Source organism: Sinohyriopsis cumingii, chromosome 18 (genome assembly GCF_028554795.1).
Source record: "Sinohyriopsis cumingii isolate HCF-2022 chromosome 18, ASM2855479v2, whole genome shotgun sequence".
Taxonomy (NCBI): Eukaryota; Metazoa; Mollusca; class Bivalvia; order Unionida; family Unionidae; genus Sinohyriopsis; species Sinohyriopsis cumingii.
The window spans coordinates 75493463-75518866 of NC_142978.1; the positions used below are offsets into that span (position 1 = coordinate 75493463).

The 25404-nt window shown below is 35.0% G+C and overlaps 1 protein-coding gene across 1 annotated transcript in view; it reads right to left on the reverse strand.

Annotated features, from left to right (window-relative positions):
• Positions 1-14003: 14003 nt before the first annotated feature.
• The window catches only part of LOC149777005 (sterile alpha motif domain-containing protein 9-like), a 37812-nt gene continuing 26411 nt past the window's right edge, over positions 14004-25404 (reverse strand). The window contains exon 6 of the mRNA XM_089941371.1: positions 14004-24222. Within this exon, the coding sequence (XP_089797497.1) occupies positions 24130-24222 (93 nt within the window). The 3' untranslated portion in view covers positions 14004-24129. The remainder of the gene's footprint in view (positions 24223-25404) is intronic.

Consider the following 25404-nt stretch of genomic DNA (forward strand, 5'->3'; position numbering starts at 1 on the left):
ATTTCACCCCGTCTCCTCACTGACCGATTCCGCTCCCATCGAGTTTGAAATCAAAGGACAGCCCGAAGATTACATCGATCTGAATAGCAGTTACTTGTACCTGAAAGTCAAAATTCTAGATAAGACTGGAGGTGCTATAGACGATGAAGCAGTAGCTCCCGTCAACAATTTCATGCATTCCTTGTTCAGTGGAGTGGACTTGTATTTGAATAACAAACTGGTCAGTAGCAGCATGGATACTTACCCTTATCGTGCCTACCTGGAAAATCTCTTGACGTACGGAATAGATGCCAAGAACACTCATCTCAATGCCTGTGTGGTATGGGAAGCTGACGAACCTACCAAGTTTGAAATATTAGAAACTGATGAAAAGAAAGACAACAATGATGGATTTGTACAACGAAGAAAGAGAATCACGGGAGCCGACACAAGTTTAGAACTGATGGATCGTTTGCATTTGGACATGTGGTTGCAAGAAAAGTATTTGCTGAACGGGGTGGATGTCCGCCTGAGACTGAATCGTAGCAGTGCCGCTTTCCATTTGATGGCTGTTAGTGACGGTTACAAAACCAAAATCCTAGAAGCCAGACTCTACGTACGCCGTGTGGAAGTGTTACCTAAAGTGGGAAACGACATCAGTCAGACGTTGAGCAGAACGACCGCCAAGTATCCCATACGACGCGTGGAAGTGAAAACCTTCAACATTCCCAAGGGACAGCGATCCATGATCGAAGATCATCTGTTCCAAGGACAGTTACCCAAACGTTTGATCGTTGGTATCGTCGAGAATACAGCCTTCAACGGAGCTGCCGAAAAAAATCCTTTCTACTTTCAACACTTTGGCGTGTCCAAAATCGAAGTCAGTCGCGATGGCAAGACCTTGTGTACCCGACCTTGCGAACCTGACTTTAAAAAGAAGAATTACTTGAGATCGTACTTGTCCTTGTACGAAGCCACCGGACAGTTAGGAACCAATACCAGTCACGGTATTACGTACGAGGATTATGCAGGAGGCTACGCTTTGTGGGCTTTCGATTTCACTCCAGACCAAGGCAGCGACGAGGGACATTTCCACCCTATAAAATCCGGCCAGATTCGTGTGGAAATTCAGTTTAAAGACCGAGACCCTGATGAAACGGTGAACGTCATCCTGTATGCAGAATTCGATAATACCATAGAAATCAACAGTTTGAGAGAAGTCATCCTAGATTACTAGAAACCATGGAAGACTGTTATCCCTCTTTACCTAGTGGAGAAACTTTTAGTGTTGGATTATTGTTAAAAAATGTTAGAGTTGTTGTTGTTTAGTGTTAAGTGATTTTTGAATAAAAAATGTTGTGTTTTGAAAAAATTGTTTGATGTTATATTGTTGGATTATTGTTAAAAATGTTAGAGTTGTTGTTTAGTGTTAAGTGATTTTTGAATAAAAAATGTTGTGTTTTGAAAAAAATGCCTTTGTCTTTTGTTTAGCTATAAGAATGTTGGATTGATGCTCTTTCATTTCTTACTATCCCTCTCATGACACTCACTAAACGTTGCGACTCAAAAACCGTGTGGGGGATGTTTTCCTTCACGTCCGCGCTTTGACTTTAAGAACCGGGTTTTTTCCAGTCTAACCATCCATTGTCGACTCATCCTCCTAAGAAGATGTGCTCCAAACTAGCTAAACTCAACGAAGCCTACGTGAATTTGCATAGGGTCAGACACAGTCTGATACCGAAGCCAGAAGAAATAGAGAATGTGAGAATGTTAAAAATCACTGAAGACCTGATAGAAGAGCTCTTCAGAGAAGAAATGAACAGGGAAAAAGAAGAATGGACAGAGAAGTACAGACTTCAGAGACAGCAGCAACAACAACAACAAGAGCAGCAGCAGCAACCTGAAGCTGACAGAGGCTTTGTCGATTGTCGTATCGACACCAAAGAGTTCTTTTTCTCTTTCCGAAGAAGCAGACCTATCGCCAGAAAGTCTATCCTCAGAGGACATCGCATTCTTAGAAACTAAAAAGAATGCCATAGCAAACAAAAAAACAGCCCTTTTCAGGGCTACCCAATACTCTAGAAAAGAAATAACAATCGATTTGCCAATGTGTGTAGGTAGAGTAGTGTGAAAATAAACACTAACTCTTTTTTTAAAAAAATGTGAGGGTATGTGTTTGTGTGTTTGTGTTTGTAAGTGGTTAAGTAAGTTGGTATGGATAGTAGATTAAAATGATGTCTTTTTTTTGGGTGTTTGAGGTGTAAATTTGGGGTTAGATTGGATTGCTTTGCGTATGTGGATAGTCTATTGAAGTGATTTATAAAAAATTTTAAAATAGTGATGGGTAGCATAAAAAAGTGAGTGAGTGTTTCTTTTAGGTCCGCGCGTTGTTGTTTTTTGGTCATGATGTAGGTAAGATCAATTTTATGTTTTTAGGGGATGTTTTCCTTCACGTCCGCGCTTTCACTATAAATTGAAACTCGTTCGGCAGTCCAGCTACCCTTGTTGATTGATCAACACCAAAAATGAACACGAGACTGGAGAAACTGTTGGAACTTCATGTGCATCTGGAATATGCCAGGCGCATATTAAATGAACTGGCCGCGGAAGCCATTGTGGAGGAGGGAAGGATAAGAGAGGAGGAGGAAAGAAGAAACAAAGAAGAGGAGGAGAGAAGATATAAAGAAGAAGAGGAAAGAAGATACAAAGAGGAGGAGAGAAGATACAAAGAAGAGGAGGAGGAGGAAAAGGAGAGAAGAAGAAGAAATTTCAGAATCCCAGAGAGCGAAAATTGGGATTCTGAAGCGACATATCCTGCCTCTGCTCTCTCCCCCAAAAAGGTAAAAAGTAACTGGGGGACAAGATGTGTATGTGGCGCTAGGCCTGGAAGGTGCCACCATTAACCAGGTGTCCATGAAGTTCCAAAAAAAAACAAAAACAGCCCTTTTCAGGGCTACCCAATACTCTAGAAAAGAAATAACGATCGATTTGTCAATGTGTGTAGGTAGAGTAGTGTGATTATAAACACTAACTCTTTTTTAAGATAGTGTGAGGGTATGTGTTTGTGTGTTGGTGCTTGTAAGAGCTCAGGTATGTTTGTGGGAATAGTAGATTATGGGTTTCTTTATTGTTTCTTAGCGTAGGTGAAGAGTATAGTTAGGGTTCTGTAAGCGCTCACGTACGATTGTGTGGATAGTAGATTATGGATTAGTTTATTGTTCTTAGCGTATGTGTTTGTGTGTTTGTGTTTGTGTGTTTGTGTTTGTGTTTGTACCCGCTCACGTACGATTGTGTGAATAGTAGATTATGGATTTGTTTATTGTTCTTAGCGTATGTGAAGAGTATAGTTTGGGTTTTGTAAGCGCTCACGTAAGATTGTGTGGATAGTAGATTATGGATTTTGTTTATTGTTTTGTTAGCGTATGTGGAGAGTATAGTTTGGGTTTTTATTATATGAAATGAGAAAGTATAGTTTGGGTTTTATTATATGAAATGAAAAAGTAGGGGAATGTTTTCCTTCACGTTCGCGCGTTGTTTGGTCATGATCTAGGTAAGATCAATTTTACGTTTTAGGGGGATGTTTTCCTTCACGTACGCGCTTTAAGTATAAGAACCCATAGTATTCGTCGTTCAAACCATTCTGCAAAGAATAAAAAAAGAAGATGCCTTCTAACCAAATGGACAAAATACAAACATTACAAGACGTTTTAGACAACTTAGGAATGATGGAGCAGATGTTAATAAGACTGGTTGAAGACCATTATTCCTATAGTCCCCATCGTGTAAAGATTGAAATTAATAACTTAAAAAAGGTAAAGGACAAGATTAGTGGTGTCATGAAAGAGATAAAGGAGGAGAAGGAGGATGAAGAGGAAAGAATAAGAATAAGCAAATGGAACGAAAAGATTGAAAAAGAAGAAGAAAATGAGAAGAGGAAGAAAGAAGAGGAGGAAGAGAAGAAGAAAGAAGAGCAGGAGAAAAAGAAAGAGAAGAAGTGAAAGAGTGTTGGAGATAAAATAAGAACTTGGTGGAGAAAAAGAAGAAATTAGAAGCAGAAGAAGAAGAAAACCCAAAAGCCCTTTTCAGGGGCCAGCCATATTTCTCGAAAAGAGATAGCCTTTCCATTGCCTACCCCTTTTTTAAATTTAAATTTAAATTTAAATTTTAAAAAAAATCCCATATTCAATTCCCCTTGTCCCTAGACAAACCCAAACTCTATTCCCATGTTAATTTCCCCTTGTCGCTAGACAGACCCACACTATAGTTCCATGTTAAATTCCCCTTGTCGCTAGAGTGACCCACGATTTTTCTCCATGTTAATTTCCCTTGACGCTAATCTGACCCACGATTTTTCTCCATGTTAATTTTCCCTTGACGCTAGAGTTGCCCAAGGGGTCTTGTAATGCTAATTCCCCTTGACGCTAGGGTGCCCCCATTTACTACTAATTACTGATATGCTTGTTTAGCGGTAGGGTGTGAATAGTTCTAGTACTATTGGAGGTAATCAATGTCCCTACATTCGTCAACCATAGGGATTTTAATATACATCCTCGTAATAATATATATATATATATATATATATATATATATATATATATATATATATATATATATATATATATATATATATATATATATATATATATATATATATATAAGTATATAGTCTTAAGAGTAATTCTCCTTAGGCCAGTGCTTGGAGTAATGCTACATTACTCCCTTTTATAGATATAACCTTATTATTTGTACCTAAGAGTAGTTCCACAATGAGGACACGGCTTACTAGATGTGGTAAAATCAGCATTTCGGAAGGTAGGACCCTTCTTAAACCGTAGTGTCACTCGAGAATTTCTCCACAACGTTACTCACTGACTAAAGCCAGGTTCTAAACAAGCCTTCATGAGTGCAGGAAAACATGTGGAAATTCAAACAGGAAAAAAAAAACAACTTGGTCACTGAGAAATACATATAAACTCACTTCACATCCCTGGTGATGGCTTTAATTCCTCCCTACGCCAGAGCAGGGACAACTAGTTAAGAAATATCGAGAATAATTCGGACCTCAAAGACACGATCAAAAATTAGAAAAGAACAGAAGTCTGAGATTTTGACATTTTTGTTTACTAAGGAAGGAAAGAAAAATTATGTACCGAGATTCCTGCGAATGTCCCAAGTCGGAACTTGATCTGTTTGCCAGGCAACCGGCGGTTCTGACAATGCAAGAATCTCAACGGGTAGAAGTTCATCTCGTTTCGTCTTTGTCCACCTTAGCTCCTATCGAGTTTGAAATCAAATTGAATTCTGAAGACTTTATCGATATCACTAGCATATACTAGTACCAGAAATGTTAAAGTTCTCAAAATGATAAAACCAATCCAAGGGCCGATTCCAGGGTATCTTCTGTCAACAACTGCATGCATTCGTCCCTCAGCAAAGTGGATTTGTACTTGGGTACAAAACAGGTTAGCAGTGACATAGACATTTATCCTTTCCAATCTTACTTGGATAATCTCTTTACGTCAAGTGCCTCAGTAGTGTGGAAATCTGAAACTTCATATGCCTTCAACGACATAACTCTGGCTGCGGTTAATAATCCTCTCAATATCGGATTTCATGAGCGCCAACAGAAAATCAGAAAATGACATAGTTTAGAAAAGTTGGATCGTTTACATTTGGAAATATGGTTGCAATACAGATATTTGTTGAATGGTGTGGATGTACGTCTGAGACTGATTCGATGTAGTACCATGTTCCATTTTATGACTAATGCTTACTGTTTACGTCTACACACCGATCATCGTAGAAGACATGCTCTACGTGCGATGTGTGGAAGTCTTAAACAAATTGGAAAACGACATTAGATTAACAAAATAGCAGACATGCATTCTCTACGACACGTGCAAGTTAAAACATTTCATGATTGCCTCTTAAATCCGATCCAAGATCTAAGTCAACTGCCCAAAGGTCATCGTCAGCAATTCCGCGCTTAACTAATCATATAGACAATTTCAAGATCTTAGGAATTTAGTTGCAAGACGGCTTACGATGTTGCTTTGAATAGTGAAACTAATTTGAAAACTAATGGAGAAATTAAAAGAAATTTACAAACTTTTAAGTATGGCCTTTAATTTTGTCAACAATCTCCTGGCATTTGTCTGACCAATGAAACTTGGATTTCTGACTTAAAAGAGATTGGTGTGAAGACAGGTTCCATGAGTGGGGTAGTGACAGACATAAATAACCTTTTTTAAAAAAAACTGGTAGCTTTGCAAACCTTGCAATAATTATACAAAACATATAGAAAGGATATCGTACAATGAAAACATTATGAAAATGGGTCGGTTAAAAATGGAGAGATAAAAACACAGATTTATCTAATACATGAAATATTATAGCCAACGAAGGTATCAAAATGATCAAAACGACAGATCAGTAACATAATAAAACGTTTAAAAGGACTGAGGCAATAAATTAAATATGACATAAAAGATACTATGTGTATCCTCTGTTGATTTCTATTAGAGATGGCTAAACTTTACTAAATCTAATGATGTGAGAGAAGATATTTCAGACTCAGTTATATAGTACAGTGCGTCTCTTTTAATCTATACGATTCTGCTCAACAAACAAAATGTTTTCAGTGGACAAATACTAAATGCATGATAGTCAGCGCAAACATGTCTAAAATTACAAAATGCCTTAGAGGAAAGAGACTTGAAAGATCACAAGAGAAATGCGTAATCATATGAGATGTCTGACGTCATCACTTAGAAACTCTTTCACAACATTGTCTAATCTTTTTTCGTTGCAAAACTTTATTGCATGGCACAGGTAGTTAAAGGCACAAATGCATCAACAATAAAGCAAACAGCATCTATTAACAGAGGTGTCAGGGGTCTAATTATTTTATAGCCTGAGAACCAGTCTCCTGATGGAGGAGTGGAGAATAAAAAAGAATCCTAAATATTTTGAAATGCACCCATTGGTAAGTAATAGAATTAAATTTCTTCCACTTGTTATGTATATTTAATTTGTACTTGTTAGTTTATCTCCATGATTATAAATTATAGGTGTAGTTTTTACTTGATTTTTTCAAAAATCGAGTTCATGTTGTACCTGACCAATAACTTTTATTTTTGTAAACAAATACTACATAACTAATATTTTCTCTAGGAGTGTGGGTTAAATATTAGGATCATTATCAATAGAAGTACACATATTTATTAGGGTCTGGGTCATGACTGCTGGAATTCGCCCATAAAATACCTAGCCTACCTGATGTTTGCTATAGTCTATATTATAATATTAGTAACAGAATCTTCTAGAATGAAAATTTCTATTAAGTAATGTAAACCACTGTCTGTTATTGATGTTGCTTGTCTGCGTTTAGTATTTTGGTGTTACAGATATAGTACAGTGACGTCCATTGTCCATACACATGTTGTTCTGTGGTACGCATGGTGAATGAGTACTATGTGAGTTACTTGCATTGCATGTGTTTAACATGCAACCACCGATTACATTAACAAGTTCCCCTTTCCATCATTAACTTCTCCAACGACTCTCCAGGAGTCAACTTCAACATTTCTAGGTGCAGTATATTACTCAACATCTTGTAAATGGTATCGAAGAAAATATCTCAGAATACGACACGACGCTGGTAGGTTTTTATTAATTACATTTTGATAGTTTTTTAATAATTCCGCGCCTGATCATTTTGTGAATTGTCCCTGTGTTATAGATTCGTTTACTTTTATTTATTTATATATTTCACGTGTATTTGTTATGTGTCTTCTTCTTCTCATTCTTCTTCTTTGTCTGGTGATTAATTTCGTCATCATCACGTCTAATTAAATTTAAAACACCCATGGAGACGTAACTTTATTATTTCTCCCATACACCGCTAGAAGGTTTTACAGCATTAGTTTTTTATATAGAAAATGCTAATTGTGACCTAGGTCAGGTAGCGGGCTTTGTAATCTTGGTTCGTGGACAAATTATTTAATCCTGCAATAACATCTGAAGCAGAAATCAGTCTTATTGCTATGGTTTGATTTCGGCTGGAATTTACTTTATTTATTCACTGGAAATAGAAAGTGCTCAATAATGATATTACTAGACAGAAATTAACTGCAAATTTCAGTGCATTCAAACAAGGACATCTTGTATTATATTATTTTGAATCATCAAAAGACCGCTGTCACATTATCACGTCACAGGCCACTATAAGCATGTCAACACCTGTGTTGAATCTTATTTCGAGCATTACTGGAATTTAATTAAAACTTTTTTCATTAGGACTGGTGATAACACGTTTTGGACTATATTGGATTTAATTTGCATACTATAAGTTCTTTTTAAATTTTCACTTTGTATTCTAAGGAAATTATTTGTTGAATTTTACAAAACTTGCTGGTTTTTGCCCTTTTCTATTACTTTAAGACCATATAGTCGTAATACATTATTCATTTCATAACTACTATCTATATGCTATTGTTGACAACAAAATATTATCTTTAATATTGATATCCCATATTAAATTTCCTACTGACAAAAAAACATATGGACTCTTGGTGCGAGGCTATGTTATTAGGTGCGAGTCTGGGAATCCCCTGTTCAGCAGCATGAGGACAAAAGAAATGCCCTAAAACGCCTGCTTTTTTCGGACTGAAAGAATTTCTCAAAGTCGAATGAATGGAATCATGTGTAGTTTGTGTGCCATTCTAACAGAGAATTTAAAAAAAAAAATGTTAACATGAAGTTATATGGGAAATGAATTAGTGGTCTGATCCATAGAAGCTATGTTTTAGTTATGAAGCATTATTCAACACCGTTCCTTAAACAGTCTTCGTCGCCATGGACATTACGCCGAGCGTCTATACCTCTGAAGAAGACCATGTGTTTCTGATGGACAATTTCGTTAATTTCCTTTGATTTTCTACTGTTTTTTAAAAATGTATATGTTTGAACGTTCCAAACTAGTAAATGTGCAGATATATGCAAACCTAACTTAAATGACAAAAATCCATTAAATTAACTCATTCCATTTGATGGCATGCACTCACCCTTAGGTTCATTTTGTAATTTGTTCAAGTTGCCTATCGGAAGAATGTTGCTAATCAATGATCTCAAGCTTTAAACTACTACGTGCTTTAGACTTTTTAGCAACTATAGCTCTTTGTATTCAAAGGAAATAAATTAAAACAGATTGCGCAAGTATTTTTTCTGATTTCTTTCTTTCCAATTTATCCAACTCTTTTGTGGTTAAATTTATACATGTTATCTCTGTGTATATTCCATTTGAAATATCCATGATCCGTTCCTGTCTGTTCTCTCCAATATCTGGATACACGGAGCTATTTTTACTTTTGTCTTCGATAAAACCTAAGCTGTGCTTTGTCCCGCTATGGTTTATCTATTATTTCGCAATTCAATTAGCTTTTAAGTGTCAAATACTGTCGCAACAAACTGAAATAGATGTCCTGTTTTGCATCTATGCATTTAAGATACAAATCACATACGATATAATGTTTGATTTAAACTTGCAATAGTTTCGGCTTCTTGACTATGCTTCCCGCTAAGGTCACAAGCAGACGATATTCTGACCACTTTACTTGGACGATGGGCAACCTAGCAGTTTCTCCTATATGCGACCACCAAAATTTACCATTTTGAGCAAGGCACACTGAGGCAAAATTAACTTATAAATTACAAATATAGATACGATCTGAAAGCCTGAATTGGTTCTGTTTATGCAGGTATGTTTTGTATCGGTATTTAATGAATTTATTTCAGCTTTCAAACACTATATAAATTCAATGGCAAATCTGCCAGCGTACCACACCGATGGCTGCTGGTGACGTCATTCGGGATCTATCTGATACGTCCAAATCCATACGTTCATTGCCTATGAAGATTATCTAGATGTCATCCTGCGCGCCTTAATGCCCTCTTGCAATTTAGACAAGCCAGACTAAACAAATACCAAAAAGCCAGAACCATGTCATACAAAACATCTGCACGACATAGATTTCAAACAATAAGACTCTTAAAGGTACCATCAGTCAGATATAATTTTAAAAAATCTGATTTACATAGGCGTCACTGTTATCGGTACTTTGATGTTCAACATTATAACTTACCTTGTAGCCAATACAAGAGCCAGAGATGCAAGTGTAGATTAGCTAATGGCTACCTTTATACTCATAAAAATGAATTATTAACAACGGTGCTAATAACAATGTAACACAAATGTAGGTAGCACAATAAAGGGTCACACTAAACACCCCCAAGACTCCAAGAACACATTAAGACTTTACAGAATACCTATTTTAAATCTCAACAACAACAACAAAAACAAGCACACAATGCGAATATTAAGCAGTTTTTTTTTTTTTTTAGTGTAACAGGAAAAGTAGTAATGTCAAGAGTTGTCAAGGGAAATAACTCCCGTTGTCACGAATAGTGCTCGGGTACCTTAAGGTGAACATCAATAAGTAGCAACACCAAAAAACCAGAAGGTGAAAAGAAGTAATACATCAAAAAGTCGTTAAATAAGTTAATCAAAATGGCAAATGAATTGTACATAAAATTATTAGCATATCTCATAAACAATTTAGTTATTCCTTTCCTTTATTTTGTCAATTATTAACATATAAATAATTTAATTATTCTTTTGTTTGTAAGCGTTTAGCGTTTATGGGTCCTCTGTGATAGGCCTTCTTCGCTTACCAGGTTTTCGTGCAGTTCCTTTAGCCTTATTAATTACGGTGTATTTTCCATCTTATGATTTTATGTACTTTGATTTTTGCGTACGTTTAATGTCCTAAAGGAAGTTTGCGAAAATCTGTCTTGTTTCTCGGATTTGCACCTCTAGACGCTGTCATTTATGTGGTAAATGTGTTCTTCATTTGTTAATTGATAATTCCCACCGTCATGAAGAGCTCTTCTATAATCCATGAAATGGAGCTGTCAGGCTGTAAGAAGCATCTTTGTGGGAAGGACAGGGCCAATAAAAATCGGATGTTCATTTGTACTGTTACGGACAACCCTTCGATTTTTGTATACCAATGTAGTTAGGTAAAGTTTACAAGGCTGAATGTTCTGTCTATACCTACTGGTTGTTTATTACCATACGTCAAGAAGTTTTTTTTAGGTCGGTGATTTGTATGACATGGTTCTGGCTTTTTGGCAAATGATGTTATGTATTATTGTTTGTACAAGTCGTTTCTGTTTGCGGACTTCCTCTTTTCATTGTGCTATACGTTTCTTATTACTGTCACGAGCGCCAGTCAATGAGTGATCTTTATTCAATTCACGACATGTATCTCGGTATCTGTTCCTTTATCCTTTCCTTTATTTTGTCCAAAATCCTCGGATGAGTTCTTACAAAATGTTTTTCTCCTCGCCTATTACCCTGTGATAATGCGAGTTGCTGATGATTGCCTTGGTAGTCATAAAGAGCGACGCTGCTCGTGCTTAAGTCGTTCTTTTTGACTAAATACCTTTTCTTAAAATCAGTGTCACTTGTAAGTGCAGAATAATATCTGCTCAAAATAACTACTTTGCCTTCATCGGGTTGAGGATCCAGTTCTTCCAAAGTTACTGATATGTGTATATAAAAAAATTAGTTTGTTATTGTGATCAGATGAATTGGATTTTGCTGATATTTGTGACCATGAATTCGAGGCCCATGTTATCTTTTAATAGGAATGTCGCTTTCCTTTTCTGATCGACAACTGTCATGCTTACAATCATTCAGCTTGAAGTGTTCAGTGGTTTGAAACTTCATTGGCACCATGTCTTTGCACTGGGACAAAATGGTTCGCTGTCCATGTTGGCCGTTGGCCCGGCCTCATTCTACACCATAGTATTGTAAGAGGTTCTTTGTTAGCATCGTGCGAAAAGGGTTTTAATTCAATACAACAGAATACGTATATATTCTGATAATCGTTTGAACCTCGAAGTAATCAAAATAAAGAAAATGAAAACGTTACCAAAAATGGTGTTAAAACGGCGAAATACATTAGACTATCGTTTTACTCATCAATTACTCTTTATACAATTTGTGTGAATATAATGCGAAGAAAGCACGATTTGCTAGAAAAATCAATAAATTAACAAATACACATTGTTGATTGATAGTGTTATAATGGCCTAATTTATGAAAAGTTTATATTTTTTTATTGAAAATTTGGCAAAAGTAAATGTAAATGTGATGGCTCGCATTTTATTCCGATTTCAGCTAGAAACTTGCTAATCATTATTTGATGTAAATTTAAAACTTTGAAAATCAACCTTTTGTATTCTCTTACTATGCTTGCAAAGACATTAATAACTTCTAAAATAAACCAGGTATGTGTGTTTAATTATTACCTTGTTTAAGGAACACTTGCAATTGTTAATAGTGTCATCACGGGCAGATTCTGAGCTGCACAAACAGATATCAGTGTTTTCGAGACCTGTCAGGGACAGGTTTCTTTTATATTACTTGTGCACACCTGTCAACCCTTGCTATTCTATAATGCAAGTATGACATGAATTAGTGCAAAGGGTTTTGAATTGAAACTGGTTTAAATTACGAGTGATGTGAGATTCCCATGCAACAATATCGAGGGGTAGTTTACATATTTATTCAGGAACCTCGGTGATTCCAGTGATACATGTGGAACTCCTTAAGATAAAACAGGACAGAAATTCATGATCTCAAAACAGAAATCTACTTTTACTAAAAGCTATCTTTATAATTTCAAAAAGATTATTACAATCAGGTAACAAATTTTAGGAGACTATTGTATACAGAGTAGAAAACTTAAAGGGAGAGAATGCTGAGATTACTGAGGGAATAATTTACAAGGAGTTGTCTCTGTATGACAAGATGATGTATTCCTGATATAATTTAATAAAGAACAACGAACACGCACAAAAAATGTTCAAGGCTAAGAAATGAAGAAAAGTTAACAGATAAATAGTAAAAAATATATGCATTCTCAAATATGGATTGGATATATGTAATCTTTTAATAGTTTTTAATAGAGCCAAAAGAAAATATTGTGCCACAAAGAGTACTGGTTAAGAGTTGTGACAAAATAACATCACAATATTGAATAAAACACACACACACACACACACACACACACACATATATATATATATATATATATATATATATATATATATATATATATATATATATATATATATATATACTAAATGTTAAGCAGGAAATACAAATTAACCCAACTTGTTTTGGGATCTAGAGCAGCAACTGTAGCAAATTCACACACACACACACATACACACACACATATATGTATACACACACACATACATACACACATACATATGGACAGAAAGACATAAACTTAATATAAAAATACAAGATATAAAAAAAACTGAAGTTGAATTTAATTGTTATATGAACCTACAGAGAAGCACATGAGACCAATAAGAACAAAGAAATAAAGTTTTTAGTCAAATTTGAGACAGTTATCGTTATTATGGAATAAGGATTTGTCAACATTAGTATCATCTTAAATTAGCAAAGATGACAAAGTATGTTTATGCAAAAAGTGTGTGCATTAGTTATAGTTTGAATTAAAAACTATTTGAACATAAAAAATTATGCAGTAAAATAGCTTAGTACCATTAGGCATAAAACCAGAACAGGGTCCTGTCATAAAATTAAGATTGCCAACACTAACTAGAGGTTCCTTTTGTTCTACATGTATATTGTGATTTTTAAAGTATCATAAACCAATAGGTAGTTGCAAACAAAGTTTAAATGCATCATAGACAATACACACCAATAGGATTTTGCTTCTACCTTAAAACAACCTACAAAGAGATGACAAAGTGAAGTGGAGCAATAACTGCCTATCATGTACAGAGGAGCCAACTGAAGAATCTCATTTTACAAATACCTGCAATTAATTGCAGAAACTGAAGAACTTATGGAGGAAGAGAGAAAGAATAAGAGGGAGAGAGAAGAGATAAACCGATCCTGATACTTCAATTCAACAACATTATAAATCACCAAATATATTTATTCACAAGAATATACACTGGATGAACACTTTAGAGAATGAATGAAGTATTTCTTTGACAATATATAAAGACAATAAATTAGCAACATACATTAATAACTTATCTCTGTTTCTGTATGTTAGTCTCTCTCTCTCTCTCTCTCTCTCTCTCTCTCTCTCCACAGAATCAAGACTTTTTTAAAACTTATTCTTAGCAAGTCAAGTATAATATTTATTAAGATTGTATTAGCTATCACATCAATAATTGATCCTTGTAATATATTCATGAAAAAGAGCAATTCCATTGCAATGGTTTTCATTTAAAGAATAAGCTTCTGGATCAGAAATATGAGTATGATGGTACTGGAAACAAATATTCTTCAACTCATTATATATACGTGTCTGTAAATTATTTTTCTTTCAATTATTCCAGTTTTCATAACATATCAGTAGACTGTGGATAATACTGATTTGTTATGTCTTGCCTGCATTAGCAGATACAAGGAAAGTGACTAGTACCATATGGTCTGAATGACAGCAAACATCGATGGCAGCACAGCAAGCTACCAGGAAATTAATGAAGTCCAGTTTCAATCCAGTACTTCAGAACCGGCACTTGAATATGAAAATGTCAGCTTAAAAAGTCCCCACTTACTTATTCAGAGTTATTCAAAATTAGTTTCCTTTATGAAGAATTTGTCTTCAGTTGAGTGTATTATTTTATTGCATGGGCCATCTGTCTATCTTCTAACATTTACTTTTCCAGTATGCAACATTAGAAGTCTGCTCCGGTGGCCACGTGTTTAAAGTGTCCACCTTGGATGCGGGAGGTCGTGGGTTCGATCCCTGGCCATGTCATACCAAAGACTTACAAAAATGGTACTAACAGCTGCCTCGCTTGACGCTCAGCATTAAGAGGTTAGTGTTAGGACTGGTCAGCCTGGTGTCAGGATAATGACTTGGTGGGACATTATGCTACATGTCTGTGACATGATGCCCCAGTGCTAGACATCACTATAAACTGTCACACTGCAGACATCGTAATGATATGACTGACAAATTGTTAAAGCTACGTTAAAAATCCAAATCACACAAACACATATAACATTAGATGGATCTGGAGGAAACCTTACTCAGACATGTAGCATTTCCAGTGAGCAAAAATTATAATCTTGACCTACTTTTCCAGCAAATATGATGCAGAGAAAATAATTCTTAAGTTCATTTTTCTACATAAAAATTGGGCTGCAAGAATGAAACTTTACTAACCCAACAATGAATGTTTGCTATGCTTGTCATAGACCAGAAGACCTTGATCAATATTACCTAATATGCTGTCCATCCATTCAGGAGGAGGAGCGATACAAATATTTTCAAGATGGCCATGGTGCTGACCAAGTTGGATGTCTGAGCATCTTTTTCATGTAGGACAAATTAGACCTTGGGATGAATATGTAGATAAGTTTCATGGCAATCCTCCTTCTACTATATAGAGGAGTAATAATAAGAAATGGATGCTGAACATAGGACTACAGAAGATGGGCGACAGACAAACGGCCATTCCATAAGCTCTTTTGGTCTATCACTAGTAGAGCTAAAAATGGGGTTCCTGCAGTCATGGAAATCCTGGAAAAGTCTGTAAATTACAGAAAAGCATTTCATGGGTCTTGAAAAGGTTTGAAATTTTCACAAGTCAAAAGTTCTGGAAAAGTGTGGAATTTGGTTATTTTGCATTGTCTGGTCACATTTTCGTTTGCCGATGCAAAAGATTTACCAACCTACCAGACTTCAACAATGGATTTGGTATAGTAGGAACCCCTAAAATTTCATAGACTACATCGAAAGATCTTACTGCTATTCAAAATCATTGTACTCATGACACTCAAAAGAGAATGACCTATCCGATAGGATGAAGTATGACCAAAGGCAGATGTAAAATGTTTTTGTGTTAAATTTATATGTTGGGTAAGTATTAGCGGTTGTATATTTACATAGCAGGTACACTTGAAATTGGTAAAAAGGTCTTGGAAAAGTTTTGGAAAAGTCATGGAATTATATTTTTTAAAGATTGTAGGAACCCTGTAAAAATGAATTAACTTGAACCTAACAAGGTGTTAAAGTTTGTAATAATGTGTTTAATGTGTCATCTCAATGACAAGCTAATGTGATTAGACCACATCCATACAACCTTTAATATCATCATTGCTCTGTTGGCAGAATATGCAAAATGTGCATGATATGATGGATGATATACAAAAAAGTCTTTTCTATGTAAATTAATAACAAATACTGCCCTTATATTCATGTAAATGTACCTATGTGTGTGTGTGTGATTTGGATTTTTAATATACCTTTAACAATTTTGCAGTCATATTGCTACAATGTCTGCAGTATTGCGGTTTATAGTAATGTCTAGCACAGAGGCATTATGCCACGTAAATGTACCTAATGGTGTACACGATGATTAAGCTGGAGGTCTAAGCAAAATCTGACAATTTTTAAAATATTCATGATGGTTCAAAGGGTAATTTAGATTCTTGAACCAAGGAACCATCAAACTAAGATTAATGTCTCAATAACATTCTCATTCAAATGCTCTATTGTAAGAATTCTGTGATTGAGAAAAGCTGATCCATTTTCAATCCAGCATGGAATAAAACTTTAAGTCCATATTCTCCCAATTAATCATTGTCTCAAGTCACAGATGATATTCCACTATGCTCTTTACCATCCATAGCTGCCAGTGCAGATTTCCTTGTTTTTCATGAGTATGCAAAAACCTGTTTAACCAATCACTACAACTGGAAAAATGATTCTTGCTAAGATGATCCTACAACACCCTTCATGCAGTCTGAATGAGCCAATCAAAGCTTCTCTTCCAAGCACATTCACTTATCAATCAAAAAGACATGCACTTTCACTGATGTATAGGAGATTGTTACACTGTGTTGTTTACAACCTATATCTGGTTGTGTACTCATGAAAAACAAGGAAATCTCTGCACAAGTTGCCACTGGTCATAAAGGAATGTAGAAGATTATAGCATCAGGCATGTGACAATGTCAATAATAACCCCAAAATCTAATGCATAAATGCTTCTGACAATAAAGATGCCACTCACACATTAGTTCTTCAATCTAAGAATCTCTTGAAATTCAGTCACTCTGCCTCTGGATATATTTTCTTTCACCACATGTTGTATCAGTGTCATGTGAATAAAACATATTTTAAAAATAAACAGAAAAATTAAACAAGTACTTAAAAAGTGGTTAAATCAACACAACATAGTATCACAGCAAGCAACATCTGAATACTGAACAGCAAGAATTCTAACATGTTCTTTATTAAAAATAAAATTTTGTAGAATAATCTATTAATACTCTTTCTATGTAAGATTTTATTCAACAAAAGAAAATTATTCTGGGCACTGGTAAGTTAAATTATTTACAATTAGTCCAATTTTGGCATATAAGACATTAAAATATATCAACAGATTATTTTTTTATAGGCCTTCAATTGTTAAACACACGCTTCCCATTCCATGTGAATAAATTAAATGTCCATAGAAAGTGTGTAAAAAAACAAAAATGTTGGGATATCTGAATAATAACAAGAACATAGTCATCTATTTATCACCTGCCACATTAATACACGTATCAGGAGACAGTCACCTATTTATCACCTGCCACATTAATACATGTATCAGGAGACAGTCACCTATTTATCACCTGCCACATTAATACATGTATCAGGAGACAGTCAACTATTTATCACCTGCCACATTAATACATGTATCAGGAGACAGTCACCTATTTATCACCTGCCACATTAATACATGTATCAGGAGACAGTCAACTATTTATCACCTGCCACATTAATACATGTATCAGGAGACAGTCACCTATTTATCACCTGCCACATTAATACATGTATCAGGAGACAGTCACCTATTTATCACCTGCCACATTAATACATGTATCAGGAGACAGTCACCTATTTATCACCTGCCACATTAATACATGTATCAGGAGATGGAAGGATTTCTCAAAGATTTTATACATAGGTATTTACAATGTATTCAAGGAATGAAAGAAGCGTTTCACTTGAGAAACAAAACTGCAAATAATGGTTGGATGGATGAACAGCAAATTGATAAATACATGAAAAATACTAAATGTGAAGAATTGTGAATGGCAAATGGCACTTAATTTCAACCACTAGTCTAATAATTCATTTATACCAGGTTTTTCATAACGATGCCCAATGGTTTTTGGTGTATGTTCTGGAAACATTAAAGGGTGGATCACTATATGCAGATGAATAAACAGATAAAAACATACAAATAGCGTGTTAAAGAATAGCAAAAGGCACCTATGTTCTCCTAGTCTAATGTGAGCACTAAGTTTCACAGAGAAATCTTGAATGGTCTTGGAGTTATGCTCAAGAAATAAAAGTTAATGATTCATGGATGAATGAACAAACTGAAAAACCATTACAAATATTGAAAATTGAGGCATTGGAATAGCAAAATGTGCATGCAAAATACAAGTCTAATAAGTATGCCATATTTTTTTTAACAGTATTGGAGTTTTGCCCCACAACCCAACATTTAATTAATGTATTGATTATTGGACAAAAAAAACAATTAAATTACTGACTGTGAAGAACTATGAACAGCAAAAGGCACAGCTTGACTATTAGCCTAATATGTGTGCAATGATTCATGTTGGTATCTTGGAATGGTTTTAGTGTTATGCTCCTGAGAAAAGTCTTACGGAAGGATGGACTGACTGACTGATCCCAATTTCATATCACCCGACAACCATATTGGGATTAAAATACCAACACATCCGAACATGTATATAATTGGAAACTTTCTACATGTTAAGTTATACATATGACTGATTATGACATATACTTAGAGAAATTCACTGAGATCATGCCATGCAAATGAACAAAGAAAAACATTTCCTTCTGCTCCTTCCTGACTCTATGACTTATTTAAGTCCAGAGTGTATTAAAATGTAAAGACATCAAAACAAAAACATCCATAGCAATAAAGTCATGAATTTATACCAATATTTAAATTGTATTGCCATTCTTATGGGGATATACAGTACCAAACGGAAAGGCTTCAAAAGAAGTTTTAATAATGTGACTGGAACAAATAATGGCAATATATATGAAAGAAACACTTGCAAACAACAGTGGAAAAAATGACTGAAACCAGTCAATGGTTTTGGAATCTCCTGATTCAATTCTCAAAAGCACAAAATTACACAAGACAAGTACATAAATAAGACAACAACAAAACAAAAACTAACTTCTGATATTTTACATAATCTACATCATGCTTGACTGTAGATACTAAACTGTTTAAAATTTACATATGATACACACAAAAAAATTTCTTCACCCGACTACTAAAATGATCTTTGATTCACTCTATATTGGAAAAACTATTTGCTGTGACACACACACACACACATATATATTATATATATCTCTGTGTGTGCGTGTGTATGTGTGTCATTTGGATTCTGAACATGGCTTTAACAATTTTTTTGTGTCGTATTCTATGTCCACTGTGGTAGTTTATAGTGATGTCTAGCACTGGGGCATCGTGCAACAGATATGTCACATACATCATGTCCCACCCAGTCATATTATCCTGACACCTGAGGCCAACCAGTCCTAACACAAACCTCTTAATGTTTAGAACCCCGCGAGGCAGTTATATGTACCAATTTTATAAGTCTTTGGTATGACTCGTGCAGAGTTCAAACCCATGACATCCAGAATCTGAGGCAGATGCTCTAACCACAAGGCCACCAGAGTGTTTTTATATACACACACACACACAGAGATGCTCACAGGACATGACAAAAGTACTTGATCAATGCCTGGGACAAGCCCAAGACTGCAAGGCATTTACAAGCGGGCAAATTAAAAAAATGTGGAGATAGTGCAAAAGAGAGACATTCATGTTCAGTTTGTAAGGTTTTATGTTGGACAAGTTGTATAATGTGTGATCTCACCAGAGGACATATATCAGCACCATTAATGAACATTTGCATATACTGCGTGCTTCTATTAGATACATGACAGGCAGTTTTATTCATGCTTCTATTAGATACACAACAGGCAGTTTCATTCATTCATGATGCATATACTGCATGCTTCTATTAGATACATGCCAGGCAGTTTTATTCATTCATGATGCATATACTGCATGCTTCTATTAGATACACGACAGGCAGTTTTATTCATTCATGATGCATATACTGCATGCTTCTATTAGATACACGACAGGCAGTTTTATTCATTCATGATGCATATGCTGCATGCTTCTATTAGATACACGACAGGCAGTTTTATTCATTCATGATGCATATGCTGCATGCTTCTATTAGATACACGACAGGCAGTTTTATTCATTCATGATGCATATGCTGCATGCTTCTATTAGATACACGACAGGCAGTTTCATTCATTCATGATGCATATGCTGCATGCTTCTATTAGATACACGCCAGGCAGTTTCATTCATTCATGATGCATATGCTGCATGCTTCTATTAGATACACGCCAGGCAGTTTCATTCATTCATGATGCATATGCTGCATGCTTCTATTAGATACACGCCAGGCAGTTTCATTCATTCATGATGCATATGCTGCATGTTTCTATTAGATACACGACAGGCAGTTTCATTCATTCATGATGCATATGCTGCATGCTTCTATAGATACACGACAGGCAGTTTCATTCATTCATGATGCATATGCTGCATGCTTCTATTAGATACATGCCAGGCAGTTTTATTCATTCATGATGCATATACTGCATGCTTCTATTAGATACATGCCAGGCAGTTTTATTCATGCTTCTATTAGATACACAACAGGCAGTTTCATTCATTCATGATGCATATACTGCATGCTTCTATTAGATACATGCCAGGCAGTTTTTTTCATTCATGATGCATATACTGCATGCTTCTATTAGATACATGCCAGGCAGTTTTATTCATTCATGATGCATATACTGCATGCTTCTATTAGATACATGACAGGCAGTTTTATTCATTCATGATGCATATACTGCATGCTTCTATTAGATACATGCCAGGCAGTTTTATTCATTCATGATGCATATACTGCATGCTTCTATTTAGATACACGACAGGCAGTTTCATTCATTCATGATGCATATGCTGCATGCTTCTATTAGATACACGACAGGCAGTTTCATTCATTCATGATGCATATACTGCATGCTTCTATTAGATACACGACAGGCAGTTTCATTCATTCATGATGCATATGCTGCATGCTTCTATTAGATACACGACAGGCAGTTTCATTCATTCATGATGCATATACTGCATGCTTCTATTAGATACACAACAGGCAGTTTCATTCATTCATGATGCATATGCTGCATGCTTCTATTAGATACACGACAGGCAGTTTCATTCATTCACGATGCATATACTGCATGCTTCTATTACATACATGACAGGCAGTTTCATTCATTCATGATGCATATACTGCATGCTTCTTATTGATGCTTTAGTTAACTTGATGCTGTCAAAGTCTGCCATTTCCATCTTGTAGTCAATGTCAAGGCAAGTCTCACATTTTCCAGAATATTAACATAAGTTTACATAACTGTCTTTTTTTATGTTCAACTTTTCAATTAACATGGCTCTCTTATTGTTTAATTTTCAATTGAGGTCTTCTATCTAAACATCACTCTTAAAAATGTTAAAACCCTAGTAATCTGTTTATTGATTTATCTTTCAATCTGTGTATGTCTTTGCTCTTTTACCACTATATACATGCATGTATCCTAATCCTTTCTTTTTTGATTCTTATATATGTATCTACCTACATGTACTATTACAAAAAATCTTTCATGATAAATTTAACTGTTGCCATATAGTTTTGATGTCCAAATGAAGATAGAAAGAAAAAGGTCTTTGTAAAATTAAAATAACACAAGAAAACATTTCATATTTCATTTTACCTCATTTTTTAACTGACATTGTTATATTATGTTGTCACATTTTGCTGTACTATAATATTATCATACATAAACAGAATTTGGTTGAGCCATCCATCAGCATCAATGCTATAATGTGTTAAGTGTTTCTTTGTTTCAGACCGCTCCGGTGACCAAGTGGTAGGATCGTCCACTTCAGATGCAGGAGTTTTTGGGTTTGATCCCTGGCAGAGACATACCAAAGACTTATAAAAATGGTACTAACAGCTGCCTCGCTGAGTGTTCAGCAATTAAGAGGTTAGTGTTAGGACTGGTCGTCCTGGTGTCAGGATAATGTGACTGAGTAGGATATCATGCTACATGTCTGCGGCATGATGCCCCAGTGCTAGACATCACTATAAACTGCCACACTGCAGACATCGTAGCAATATGACTGAAAAACTGTTAAAGCTACGTTAAAAAAATCCAAATCACAAATCTTTGTTTCAGTCAGTTAAATAGGTCAGTAACAGGCACGTTAAATACAAAAACAGCTAAACTGAAATACCTTATTTCTCAAAATATAACTAGTTCAAAGTACAGTCTGTGGATTTTAATATATATTCGTATTAGATTCATTGACTTTGGTATCAATAACAAAATAGTGTATTAAAAGATATTTTGTTTATATTGTTGTGCTTGTAATTCCAATATTTGTATGTTTTCTGTCTTGAGAAAGAGATCCACAGATCTCAAAAGTGCTTGAGCAGTTTGTCTGACTTTCATGTCTTGTTTCTTTCTTTCTTTCTGTCTATCATACATGTATACTAGAGCTGGGTGCCATGACACATTTTGTACTACAGTATACTCAGTATTTCTGAACATACCGCAATACATGCTATGGCACAGCCCACTTATTAGATAACCAACAATGTTTAGATGACCAACAATGTTCTGGGGGTAGAGACCTGGCACTCTTTTGTTTAATTTCTGTCTGTCAATAGCTGCAAAAAATATCTTGCAGTGATTTAAAGAAAAATAACACTGTTATATCCATCATATTATTTGGAAACAATATTACTTATCTTGAGATAAAAAAAACAAAAATATTTAAGCTCTAAAGAAAAACACAGGCCCCCTCAAAAATTAAATGGACTGTACCTTATATTACATCAATTTCTTATGTGTATGGTAACTGTTGTATAAACTGTAATCTAAGCAGTATGGTTAGGCTTCCACTATAACTGATACCGTGAAAGACATCATGCTGAAAATGGAGAGACTATTGATAAAAATAGAAAGTTTTGATACAGATGCCTACAATTTTCTAGCTACACTATTGATATAAAAGGCAGGGAAACTCTGAGTGGGATGCCAACAACTGTGCAAGATATTTGAGACAGCTAGTAAATATAAAACACACAAAACAAATAAGAAAACATTGGGTGGGCTTGAGAAATTATGCATAGTTCAGATGGAAAACAAGTGCTCTCCTGAAAATTGAAGGGCAATTTGCAGTCTTACAAAGGAATACATTTAATGAACATATCACATATGCCAGTAAATAACTTAAACATGACATGTTTGGGAGTGATTCTCAGCCCAAATGTGTTTTGCAACATTCCATTTGGTACTGCATTGGCATAATTGTGTCAAATATGTAATTAAAGGGTCATAAATATAATTATATCTGTAATAGTCAACATTAATTGGTGAAACAACCATTTTGAAAGACAAGCTTACAAAAATTCTTTGCCACAGATAATGAAAACAGCACATTAACTCATAACAATGGAATTTGCCGACATACTGATCAACTGAAATAGTACCATGGTACACGGCACAAGAAGAAAAAATGGTAAACCAGTAATACTGCTCACCCCTAACATGTGAATGATGGTGTGTGTATATATATATATATATATATATATATATATATATATATATATATATATATATAAGAATCATAGATTCATATATTGCCTTCAAAGCTATATGCCTATATAACAATAGAGAAAGGAGATTCATATCATAGTATACAAATGTAATACTGTCCATGATAGTAGCTAACTTGGAATGCTTAAGGTATTCGCGTCAAGTGAACACTGATGATATCCTGCATAGGATTAGCACACATTTATCAGTTATAGTCCATGTAGAGCTGTTTGACATTTTTGTCACTAACCAGTTCTTTCCGTCGCCTTCTGAGTTCATCCAGGCGTGTTCTATTCTTCTGTAAAATAGAAAAAAAACACAATCCATGCAATACAAAAATTAATATAAGTATCAGGAAGAATATAATCATAAAGAAAAAGTCATTGCAAAAATGAAAAGCCAGGAATCCAAGACCAGGCCATTTTCTTTTATACACTATACAAACATATCTTTTAAAGTGTGTGTGTGTGTGTGTATATATATATATATATATATATATATATATATATATATATATAAGAGAGAGACAGAATTAAATAGTCTTAAATTTCTCTTTTGAGACCAACTAGACGTAATAAGTCTTAAGGTGAAAATCCAATGTTGATATGACTATCCTGATATAGAAGGAGCCATAACAAGGCCTTCAGATTAGAAAGGATGGTGGCCATATTGTAGGTCAGACTGGCACCATTTTAAATTAGGACCAACATGACCTTATAAGAAATATTCTATTGAAAACCCCATATCTAGATCATTTTCCATTTATGAGTTATGAAAAGATTTAGAAGATTACTGCCATGGTTGCCATATTGGTCATTAGATGGGCACCCTTCTCACTGACTACACAATTAAAATAAGTGAGTAGTGACAATATTTTCAAGATGACTGATAGGTGGTCATACTGGATGTCAGAAAGGCATCATTTTTATTAAGGGAAAAAAAGACATCAGAAAAGGTTTTTAATGAAAACCCTATGTAGATATGCCTACTTATTCAGAAGGAGTAACAATAACAAGATTGTCAATATGGCACCATTTTCATTTGAGCCCAACTATGTCACAGCAAGTATTGCAGTAAAAACTCCACATCAATATGAGTCTTTCATAAAAGAGTAACAATTGCAAGATTTTCAAGTTGTCCAAGCAGCACAAAGTTTCAAAAATGACCAACCAGACATCATAAAAAGTCTGTGCTGAAAACGTCCATGTCACTATGACTTTCTATTCAGAAGTACTAATAAAAATATTTTCAAGAACACCACTGAAGAGTCCATATCCAATAACCGTGTTTTCATAGTCAACTAGACCAGAGTATGACAGTTAGTGTAAAGTTTCATGGCAGTCCTAAACATGGTTTAGGAGGAGTAGCTAAAACAGACCTGTGCTACTGGACAGGTGACAGGCCATCCCATAAACTCTTCTGGTATGCACATAGAACCAGTAGAGCTAAGAAAACAGACTGAAGCATGAAAAACAGACCA